The sequence below is a fragment of the Mesocricetus auratus genome, unplaced genomic scaffold (genome assembly GCF_017639785.1).
Source record: "Mesocricetus auratus isolate SY011 unplaced genomic scaffold, BCM_Maur_2.0 Super-Scaffold_100031, whole genome shotgun sequence".
Taxonomy (NCBI): Eukaryota; Metazoa; Chordata; class Mammalia; order Rodentia; family Cricetidae; genus Mesocricetus; species Mesocricetus auratus.
Genome location: NW_024429212.1, coordinates 8,642,340 through 8,654,576, shown reverse-complemented (window position 1 = coordinate 8,654,576; position 12,237 = coordinate 8,642,340). Strand labels below are relative to the sequence as shown.

At 44.3% G+C, this 12,237-nt stretch overlaps 1 protein-coding gene across 2 annotated transcripts in view; it reads left to right on the top strand.

The window, feature by feature from the left end:
• Myo16 (myosin XVI) overlaps positions 1-12,237 on the top strand; it is a 422,801-nt gene that overhangs the window by 298,116 nt on the left and 112,448 nt on the right. For both annotated transcript variants that reach the window (XM_040733405.1, XM_040733404.1), the window contains exons 24-27: positions 1,685-1,760; positions 5,889-6,061; positions 9,239-9,319; positions 9,582-9,787. In XM_040733405.1, coding sequence (XP_040589339.1) covers positions 1,685-1,760; positions 5,889-6,061; positions 9,239-9,319; positions 9,582-9,787 — 536 coding nt within the window. The remainder of the gene's footprint in view (positions 1-1,684; positions 1,761-5,888; positions 6,062-9,238; positions 9,320-9,581; positions 9,788-12,237) is intronic.

Here is a 12,237-nt window from a genome sequence, read left to right as displayed (position 1 = left end):
GAACTGAGGCAACAAACGCAGGGGCTTTAGTCACTGTCAGAAGGCAGGGACAAGTCTAAGGGGAGGGAGGCCATTCTGGTCATACCGCACTCTCCACCTTATTAGTGTTCAGAAGATAAAATGAAGAGTGATTTGGAAAGGAAATAAGAGTCCAGAGATGTTTCCAAGTGAGAGTCTTAGCTTTTCTCTGAAAGCAAGACGTACTGTCAGCTACTGAGAACGAGTGAAGTCAGACATATTGCTGGGAACTTGAAGACCAGGAAAAGTATTTCTGACAGTTCCTGGGTGTACCGTGATGTAATATCATCAAGAGGTGACCCGGGGAAACTCTTAGCCAAAGGGTCTGTTCTGAAACCTCAGCCTGAGGTGGTGGGCAGAGAGGGTGCCTCCTTACAGCAAGACCAGGGCTGCCCTGCCCCTGCTGTCACTCTCAGGAATGTGGAAGCATTCCAGTGCTAGCTCCTGTGGGCAGCCTGGGATTCCGGACCAGAGAGAAGCTGAGTGAAGCAGCCATCTCAGAGCTCTGGAGGGACTGAGGGACACGAGGAGGGACAGGGGCAGGTTCCGAGAGAGAGAAGATGCCGTAGGCTGGCAGAGATGAGGGCTGTGCTTTAGATACCTGGTGTTGGAATACTGCCAAGTGTCTGCACTGCACGGGGAACGTGTGAAGCCAGGGAGAGGGATGCTGGGGGAGGGGAGTGTGGACACAGTCGTCACAAGAGCAGAGCGTCATGGGTATCTATCCGGAAGGGCGCTTAGGGAGCCTGGGAAGCAAGCCCAAAGCAGCACCGATTTCTCAGAGACTTCGGAGGCTATGCCAGGAGAAAGTAGCTCAGCTGCCATTAATTTTCTAAAAATGGGTTGAAGAAGTGACAACCAAATTCTGTGGTCTGGTCTAATGCTGAGTCAGCACGTAAAACTTTCTGTCTAACTTTTGGACAGTCTGCAAAGAAGTTCCCATGCATCCTGTCACAGACTTAGTTACACAGGATGGTACCTACCACCATTCTGAAAATTTTAAATGGAAACTTGGGGACATTAAAGGAGCTCAACAAAGACCCAGATGTTTGTAAAGATGAGTGGCCTGTCTCGTGTGGTGTCACTGGGCTGACCTCCCTAACACAGGAAGAATAGATAAACAAGGTTCTAATCCAGACAGGTTTACACCCATATTCATTGTGGGTTGAGTGATCCTTTACCATGCCCAGGGGTTTTGCACTATGGCATGTTCAACAACCCTGTCCACTGTGTAAAATATATGCATGCATGCATGCACACACACATTTCCAGTTTCTGACAAGGGTCCCATCTGTAATGACCAGCCCTGCTGAGAAAGGCCTCTCTGGAGTAGGTGAAGCAGCTGATAGTTAACGACATCTGTCCAGTGAAATGTCTCATGGTACCCAACTCACACTGTTGTGGGCATGGGCAACGGGGCCAGCTTTACCCTTACAATATGCATCACTATATTCTAGTATCTGACCACAATCATGCCTGCGGACTTTGAAACCTGAAGGTGTTTCTTGCAGGGACCTTTAAAGACCCAACTACATCAAGCGTGTGTGTGTGTGTGTGTGTGTGTGTGTGTGTGTGTGTGTGTGTGTGTGTGAGTGTTTTAAAGGATTTTTTTTCACAGTCACCTTTTAGCCTTAAGGAATTTTGCTCTTTTTTTGTCTCATTACAGGTAATGTACGAAATTGATGGAGCAGTTGAAAGAAATAAAGACACTCTTTCCCAGAACCTCCTGTTTGTAATGAAAAGTAAGTTGATTTTCTCCCCACACTTATTTCTTGATCTCAGGGTGATTTCCTGTAAAATGTGCTATCACCTAAAGGGCAACAGGAGCATCATTTACTCTCCAGTGTTCGGGATAATGAGCATGTTGCCACACTGTACACTGATTACAGCCTGATTTGAAGTTCCGTAGAAACCCGAATTTGACTCGCAGCAGGCAGGCGAGTAAAACACCTTTACTGTGCCAGTGCATGAACATCAAACGGCATGTCTGTGGAGGCGAATGACGATGAAAGTGGCTTCCAAACTTATTTAGGGCGAATGCCATTGCTAAAGATGACATTATCACAATGCTCTGTTTCATTTGGGTATTTTGCAATAGTAGAACACATATGTACATAGAATGAGAAAATGATGGCTGGGGATGTTTTAATCTTGCTCGTCTTATAGAGTGCCTCTACTTTAATGTAGAGGGAAACTTAGGGCTCCACTATTAGCCACTTGGCGCTCTAAAGACGCTTACGGATGTGGTAACGAAAGGGTGGAACCACGCCGCTAACCACACCCATTTTGGGCATTACTAGAGACAGGGTGGGGGAACTACGCACTAGCCAGGCCCACTTTTGGGCGTGGCTAGGGGCGTGCATGGAGGAAGGAATAAAAGACTGAACAACAGAGCACACGCCCTTTCAGCTTCCAGTTCGGTGGCGGAAAACTACTCAACTCATCTGGGTTGCTTACTTTTTCTCTTGTGAGCAATTTCTACAATAAACAGTTACCTATACCCACGACAAGTGTGCCGTTTATAGTTGCAGCGTCGCTTTAAACATTTTTTTCTTTTGTTAACAAGTTAATTTGGTTCTAAGAAAACATGGGTAACTGTTGCTTAGCTCTCAGCAGGAGGACTGAATTTACAATATGCTCCGGCATATTTGTGATTCATATGTGCAGCAGTGGGTGCTTTCCGTGGAGGGCCCAGAAGGTGTGTCAGACCTTTGCAGTTAGCCAGCTCTGCTGGCACAACAGGACAGTAAGTAGCTCTAGGCCATGCAAAGACACACAGCGTCGCACCTAGAGCAATGTGTGTACGGGCACAAGAGGTGGCTACACTTGGCCATCATGCCGGCAAAAGAAGCCTGGCTGTAATAGCGTCATGTGAATCTGCAGAACGTTACTATGCCATGGAAAAGTAATAATAGGGACATCCAGCTGATGAGCAATGCCCTCAAGTGCAGTCCTCTTTGCAGTAGGAAGCCCAACTGAGGAAGTTGGAGATTTAATTTTGGGGAAGATGGAGGGTCTGTCTTCCAGGAAGGGCGAGGGGCCTGCTTTTGAGGATGTTAGTGGTCTACCTTCCGGTGAGGTAAGGGCATCCTCCTCATCTGAGCCTTAAAGTACAAGTAAATAAAACTGCCTCTTCCCAGAGATTCACTAACCCCCCTCTGAGAGGCACAGGGCAGGCATCCTGCCTGCCCGAGTGTCTGCTTTCTGCTTGAGCTCACACAGCTGTGGCCAGGAGCTGAGGAGATGTCTCATGCGGCCCTCGACTGTGGCAGAAAGATACCAGTCCCTGGTCTTATTCATGCAGTCTGATCGTGTGACTTAGAGAAAAGACAGAAATGGGGGCAAAAAAATATATGTTGTGGCTCTTATTGATGTGTAGTGTTTTAAATTGTTTAAGGCATTTCACCCCTATTAGAAGAATGGTATTTTTATCATTTATATATGGGTCCTCTCCCTCTCTCTCTCTCTCTCTCTCTCTCTCTCTCTCTCTCTCTCTCTCTCTCTCTCTCACACACACACACACACACATACACACACACATACTTTTAAATACATATAATTGTTCAATTACATATAATTGTTCAATTATAATTATTCAATTTATATATCTTTAAATGGGTGGTACTTTATGCCTATTGTTTACATTATTATCTTGAGGCACTTAAGAAAAAACTTTTAAACTTAAAGGTTTTAAAAGATTAGAATTCCCAAATTTTCTGTACACAGATGAAGATTTTGTTTCTGTCCTCACCTGTCCTTCTATCTCTTCTTGTGTTTTCTGGAACATTCTCCTCTCCCTACATGTCTAAACACCTCTGTGTACTTCCTGGACATGAAAATTCATCTTCCATGAACTCAGTGAGTTGTCAGATGTTTGCACATTGATGCCGCACCCACAGTGAGCAGCACCTGTATGCACCTTTGCCCTTCTGCCACAAAAGTCTTTTCTACTGGTTTTCTCCCAGTTAAGGGCCATTTCTTTTTCATCACTTTTACTCTTAGGCAATGTTCCAACTTCTTAGAACTCCTCTTAGCAGTGTCTAAAATCTGAAAAGCTGCAGGCTGTGAGCCCGAGTTCAGAGTCACTCGGTGTTTCCTTGCGTTGGAAGCTGGAATCCCGCAGAGGTGAAGGATGCTTCATTCACTGGGTTCTGGGAGGTGATGGTCTGGTTTATCCCTGGTTCACCTTCTCTGCCAGGATAAGGCATCTTTGGTTTCTCCTGGCTACCTTTTCTTTGTTGTTGGTTAGTAATCATTGAAAAAGGACTGCAAGACTGTGGAAAAATTCTGTCCCCTAAAAATTCCAACCCATGGTTTTGCAAGGAGTCATCATTGTTGCCTAAGTCAAGCTTTTTCTCTAAGGGCTGTGGGGCGAGGGTTTCCCATCAGCAGTGGGATTCTACTCTAACAGCCTCTTTCCCGTTTATTAATGAGCCCTGTGTTAATAGGATAAGGACTGCCCATCAGATCCTAATCCTGCCAACACCCACCTCTTCTTGATAGGTTCACCGACTCTGAGCGCTTGCTGACAACTGGCCTTCCAAAAAACCTCTCCAGTGATCATGGTCCTCATTGCCAATGTTGAGTCAGCAATTAGTTCTGCTGAAGAACTGGCAACAAAAAATGCCAAGGCTAGGGGTTGCATGAGCTCTTATTTCTGTGGTAGTATTTTGGTTACGCATATTCAGAACTCAGAAATCTCATATATACATGTAGATGATGTACATATGTATAGATAATGTCCTAAAGGTAACAAATTTATCCTGAAACCTGTAACTTTAACCCCGAATCCCAATATTCCCTTTTGACTGTTTCTTCCACAGTCTCACCCCCCTCCTTCTCTGATAGTGCTGTCTTCCTGCTTGTTCATTAATGTAATGAATTTTCACTGAAGACATCACACACACACACACACACACACACACACACACACACACACCACATAGGTGTGGTTTGCCATTTTGTGTGTGGAAAAAGGTAGAAACCAACCCACTATACTGTTGAACATTGTGAAGTGTCTGATGGGCTGAACATGAGACTAAGTAGTTATGAAAATTATTTTAAATTTTGCAGTAAACTTCAAGATACAGATCCTGTCGTTTGCACTGTGTTTTTAAAAAGTAACTTGAGCTGAGAAAGTATCTACACATGCACACCAGTAGTGCAAGGCTCCTCCCAGATTCTTTGCCAACATACACATTATTGTTTCTAAGTTATTCAAAAGCTTTATAATACTAAACCCACCTGCTGGAGGTCTGGCCCTGCCTGGAGTAGCTGGGCAAGGTCTCATAACCCCAGACTGTTAGATGTGAGCAGTCTTGTATCAGAATGGGTCACCTCACCTCGAAGCTGAACTCAGAGGGGCTTTTTGGCTACTTTAACCTAATGGCAGGTGCAAACGAAGGAGGCAGAGTCAACACAGTGTTTACACACCTCTCTGAACAGGGCTAGCATGGTGGAATGTCTTCTAGATGGGGTAGTTATTTCCTCATGGGGAGCTGCTGCCCAAAGCTCATGTTTTTGTGACTGTGCCAAGGGCATGAAAGCCTGTCAGGTCTGAGCTGGTAAGATTCAGTGCTGACAACCCAGACAGGAGGAAATGTGCTATTTCGAGAGCCACTAGCCAAGAGCTCAGGTTGAGAAGCTGTGATCAAGACTCAAGCCAAGGGTGATGAGAGCCACCATCTGTCAGGAGAAATGAATGCTGGTGGAAATCACATGGAGCCCAGGAAAAAGTAGTCTCCGCTGCCCACTGTATCAACGATACTGTCCTCACAGAGTGGGGGAGGGGCATTTCCATGGGGACTGAGTCTACCGTTTGGCAGTGATTTTTTAATGCCACTTACAATGTCCATCTATTTATCTCCTAGCGAGTGAAAATGTTGTGATCAGTCATTTGTTCCAGTCAAAACTGTCACAAATGGGATCGCTCATATCCTCCTACCCATCATTTAAATTCCGAGGACACAAATCCACCATACTCAGTAAAAGAAGTGCCTCGTCAGTGATTGGAGCAAACAAGAATTACCTAGAACTTAACAAGGTAGGAGTTTTGTTGTTCTTACTTTGCGGGTATTCAAGTATATTTAGTGCAACCTCTTCTCTCTTAAGACAATGGAAAGACACCCACATTCTGACAGAAGAAATTAAAGGGGAAGATGCTGGCCTGGTGGCCTTTATGTTGCTGTCACAAACACCAGACTAAAAACAATTTATGGGAGAAAGGGCTTATGTCATCACACGCCCAAGTCTCAGTCCATCCCTGAGGGACATCGGGGAAGAAACTCAGAGACCGAGGGGGAGTGCAGCTTTCTGACTCACTCTCTGGCGGGCTCACTGGTTAATCTTATCTAGGTTTCTCATACAACACAGCACAGGGCCACTTGTCCAAGAAATGATACCACTCACAGCGGGCTGGACTCTCCTACACTGAATAAGACAATCCCTCACAGGCCAACTGATAAAGACAGTTACTCAGCTGAAGAGGTTTTTTCAGGTGCCTTTAGGCTGTGTCAAGTTAACAGTCAATTTTAACTAAGATAAGTAGCTCCCAAGGTTATAACTACTGAGAGGACACAGGAAGAAAGGTTCAGTATAGTGACAATTTAGTGTGAGCACAGTTTTACAGTGATCGCATTGGTTGTCTATGAGACATCCTTCTTACTTTCAGCTTTATAGCCATCTTGTTGGATGAATGCAAAGTAATTTGGGGCATTTGGATTAGAAGAAGTAAACTTTCTTAGCTTATGGGTCTGATTTTTTCCAAGGTTTGGGGTCTGTAAATGATAAATTGTCATTTCTCTTATTTTCCCAGTATCATAATGCTTCCACTGTGTGTTTATAGACTTTGAGCTTGTTTTGTATTACCCTAATTTATAGTGTGGCTCCTCCACATAGGTTAGATTTATGGCTAAAGATTCCATTTCTAAAAGAGAACTAAGACCTCCATGCAGAGTTATTTCAGGTGCGGTGGCAATGGATACACACTGCCTTGTTTCTTGAGAACACAAAAGCAGATTGCTTTCCAGTTTCTTGCTTGTGTCTACCAAAGTATAGAAGAGGATATGCATAATTCAGAAGGGGTTGAGAACAATTGATTTTGGCAATACAGTTACTGGGGCAGGTTGAAACATACCTCAGCTTTCCAGTTCAAAGGGAAGTATAGTTTGAAATACTGCCCTTTTTGAAGAGTGACAGATTTGCATGTGAACTTGTATGTAAGTGTATGTATGTATGTGTGTGCACATGGTCACATACCTCCACATGTATATTGTGTACTGTGGATTTTGTGAGTGTGTGTGGATACATGTGTGCATATGTATGTGCATTGTGTTTCTGCATGCATGTATATATGTGCACATGTATGTGTATCTATGTGTGCATATGTTTACATATATATGTGCTTTTGTGTAAATGTGTATATGTATGCCCATTGAGTTTGTGCATGTAAGTGTATGAATGTATATGCGTGTGCCTGTCTGTGTATATGTGTATTTGTGTATGTGTGTGTGTATGTGTATGCTTATGTATATATGTGTGCCTGTATATATGTATCTGTATGTGTGTGCACAGCACACCTGTGTGTGTGAATACGTGTATGTGCTTGTGTGCATGTATATGTGTGATTGTATATGTATATATGTGTCCATGCCTGTGTGTGTGTTTGCCTGAGTGTGTGTGTGTGTGTGTGTGCCTGTGTGTGTATGTGTGCCTGTAGCTGGTGGGCCCTAGGATCAGTGACCCTTAGTCAAGTTGCAGAATTAGACTTGGCAGGAATCCCCTCTCACAGCCCAGGGAAAGTCATCTCTACATTAGAAAGACAAGGGTTCCCTGTGGGGAGAGCTTGACTCCGTGGGTCTCAGCACCTCTGGCCTCTCCCTTTTCATCCAGACAGCACATCAACAGTAAGATATTCACTGTACATGTCTAAATCGTAACCTCAGTTATCAAGTGCTTGAGACCTGGGTGCCATTCGACTTTCCCTGAACAACTAGAGAAGAGACATAATTCACAGCGGCCAGCTGTCCAGGAAGAACAACCTTATGCCACCTCCAGGGGTGGAGACATAATTGTCACATTCCTTATACTTTTTGCTCCCCACTGCCCTTGCTTTGCCCTTCAACCCGTCCCAGACTCGCACATCTACCCCTGGGCCAGAAGCATGGCATTTCACCCATTCCTTACCTGGACATGACTTCGGCGTTGAATTTGTAGAAGCAGGCTGATGCTGGCCAAGTGTTTCATTTTGCATTCCCTTGTTGGCCACAATGAATCACTACCCTGCCTAGCTCATCTTAATGGAAGGAAATGAGCCACTGTCCTCGCGGTACCAAACAGATGATTGTCTTTCATTAGCTGCTGCCCTCTTTGCACTACTAAGCAGATAATTGCATTTCATCAGAATATTTTTTTCTTCCACAGTGTTAAGAGAAATGATTTTAGAGTGGTAGATATGTTAGTCTACACCCTTGTGGTTCTTTGAAATGTAATGTGGCGTCTTTCAACCCCTTGTGGGATTTAATTAATTACCTCCTGCCCTTTATTTATTCACTCAACAGCACAATTTTCACTGTCTTTTACATTTTTCCATTACCACTTAATCTTTGCTACATATGATGTTTTCTTCTCTTTTAAAGGCTGGTTTTAGCATTTATCAAAGCACACAGTCTTCTGTCCGTTTCCAAGAATAAGTATCTTACTAACCCATCCCTTTTAGCAGCTGGAAAAATAAAGGAGGTGGGGAGAAACCCAAGAATGCATCAAACCCAAACACCTGTATAATGATAATTGTCTTAAAGTTATGAGAGCAAAGTAACAACTATAAGAACAAAGTTATAACAAAATACCATCTATTTTCCCCCCAGGATAAGCTACATTTCATAACTAATATGAACGGCTAGTATATAGGACACCGTAAGGAGTTTCTTGTATTGTTCTAACCTGTCTTTGCTATGAAGTCAAGATGGGGCAAGTGGTGGCAGTTTCAATAAGAGCTCTGAGTGTGAAAGATTAGCAGCAGTGACTGTTACCTTACCCACAGCTGCCCATTTCCCAAACTTGCAGTAACATCACCAAAGTCCTTTGGTCCTGACTTTTATGACCTCTGGTTTACATATCTGTCTATAATTGCATTAACATGAGCATAAATCCTAATTGCTCTTCTTTCCTTACAAACCGGAAGTTGCTATGATAAATCTACCCTCCTTGTCACCCCCTGCAGTTATTAAAAAAGAAGGGACCTTCAACTTTCCTACAAAGGCTGGAGCGCGGAGACCCTGCCACCACTGCATCACAACTCACGGTTAGTGACACTCAGCTTTAAAATCTCTGTGTTTGTTTCGAGTGCAATGTGTTGGTGTTACAGTTTGTCCTCTGTCTCTAATGTGCTGAATACCCTCAGAAGGAAGGCCACACACATAATGCACATCTGCACACAAACACAGTACAACCTACAACACACAAACATGCCACGGATTGCGTTCCAAGACCCCTGTTTAGATGGCTTTGTACCCCCACCCGCTGTCTCTCTGTAGGCAATCAGCTGCATTCTTCTCTTTGCTCAGAGATCTCTGGCAGACATCACTGGGAAGCTGCAGAGGGGCGGTCCACACTTCATCCACTGCATCAAGCCCAACGCCTCACAGCGGCCTGGCGTGTTTGATCACTTCTACGTGTCTGCCCAGCTGCAATACCTTGGCGTCCTGGGGCTAGTGAAACTGTTCCGCTATGGGTACCCAGTACGCCCTTCCTTCCAGGACTTCCTGTCCAGGTCAGTATTGAGCTGTTGTTTTGCCCTCTGTGGAGATGCCACACGGATGCTGTTTCAAGCAAAGTCCTCTCAGGGTCTATTTTTATTATTATTGTTGTTGTTGTTGTTATTGTTTTGGAGCATAACTTTCAGGGGTTCTACTGTCTTGTGAAAGCAAGATAATCTGGGAGGCAATGAAGAGTGACAGAGATTATGTATACAGTAGCCAAACATACTGAGGATAGGACTTTGGAAACCATTTGGTCACCTCATGTATGGCTATCCATGGACATAGAGATTTGTAAAATTATGACATGCAGCATTTGCATAGCATTCAATACTGTGGTTGTTATAAATGTGGTTATTTTTTTTCTTTAACTTGTGTGAAGAGAATACAGTGTATAGGAAGGTTACCAAACAACACAGGTGGAACATTATTTGTGTAAATGGAGGTCTACTGGGATGTCTCAGGAGAATCTGTGTTGTTAGTGGCCATTTTTTTTCCTTATACCATCACAGAGATGGTAAACACAGTGTTAAAATATAGGTAAGGTATTTTTTATTATTTGGCCCTATAGAGAAGTTTGTTGACCCCAATATTAGATAATTTCAACTCAAAAGCACCATGTTGCTAAGCAGTGCACTGAGAAGGGGGAATGTTGGGAAATGGGGATGTTGTCTCTGCAGGGACGAGCGCATTCACCCCTGCCTTCACCACTGCAGTTTGCTACGAGGACTTGCAACTTCGCCAAAGCTGCACCAGGCTTTAGGACTGTATTTGCTCATCAGTATTGGGTGATGCTCAACGTGTGTTGAGGAAGGCATATGTATATTTGAATATTCATGTAGAGTATGTAAATTTGTAAGTTTCCAATTTGCAAAGACTGGCTGGCCAGCCAGAATGCTCCCCGGGTCACCTCTGTTCCTGCCTTCCCAGGATTAGGATTGTAGGCACCTCCTGGTTTGTTTAGCTTTTTCTCATGGAATGCTGGTGACCTGAACTGAGGTCCTCATGCCTGAGAGATACGGTGCTTGAGTGAGAAGTGTCCCCCATAGGCTCATGTTTCTCAATAGTCAGTGTCCAGTTGGTGACGCTGTTTAGGGAGACGATATGAAACCTTTAGGAGTTGCAGCCTTGCTGGAGGAAGTCTATCACTAAGTGTGGGCTTTGAGGGTTTGTAACCTCACCCCACTCCCAGTTCACTCTCTCTCCCTTCTCTGTGGTTGAGATGTCTTCTCAGCTTCCTTATTAAATCCCCATGGCTTCCCCATCATTGTAGACATCTAACCCTCTGGACCCCTAAGCCAAAATAAACTCTTCTTTAAGTTGCTTTTATGGTGTTTTATTACAGCAACAGAAGAGCAACTAATATCAGAGGCAAGGACTGAACCAATCAACAATCTTCCCAGCCCAGCCCATCTATATGTAATGTTTTTACCTAACCATTAACCTTAGTCTGATTTTAAGAAAAATCAATAATCTAAATGAATCTCCTTTAAAGAAAGCAGTTGGTGAATATTAATTTAGCTTACAAATGCATGCTAATGGGCCCTTGCTTGGTCTGCAGCTTTGGTCCAGTGCTTTGCTATGATTCTATCTTGGCTTGAGGATGCTTGCAGTCTAGTGGACAGATGCCTGCATGCACAGCTAAGCAGCAGACAGTGCCTTGTAGCGGAATATGTCCCATATGTCACAGAAGAACAGGAAGGAGGCCATGCAGAGCTGGCTTTCAGGCGAAGTTAGGATCAACCCTGGTAAAGATGATAATAATGCTTATAGCTGTTTTTATAGACTTCCCTGTAACCTACAGTGAATAATTGCAAAGTTGGGAATTAGGTAGGGGTAAACTAAGCTTGGTGGGGCATACTGCTGGTTACTGTTCATTGGGATCTCTCTTCACCCACCTTTGCATTTTTCCTAAGTAGAAATTGAATCAGTCATCAGGGATATGTAGCTTTAAAATGGGTCTACACTTGTTCTTTCTTTTTTTTTAAATGAATTTTCTATTACTTTAATTTTAAATAGCTTGTTTCACATGTCAATCCCAGTTCCCTCTCCCTCCCCTCCTCTGCACCCCTCCCCACCAACCTCCCCCCAGCCTCCCACCCTATCCCACTTCTTTCCACATAGGGGATATGCAGAGTCTGTCATTTCACTCAGGGCAGGGGCCAGGCACTCCCCTAAGAGGCTGAGAGAGCATCCTTCTTTGTGTTATGGACACACGATGTCTGTTTGTATGCCAGGGATAAACACTGATCCACTGCCCAGGGCCCCATAGGTTGCTCAGGCCTCCTCACTGACTCTCACACTCAAAGGGTCTGGATCAGTCCCATGATGGCCTCCCAGCTGTCGGTCTGGGGTCCAAGAGCTCCCCCCCTTGTTCAGGTCAGCTTTCTCTGCTGGTTTCACCAGCTCATTCTTTGCCAATTTGCTCATCACTCCTCTCCCTCTGTCACTGGGTTCCATGGGT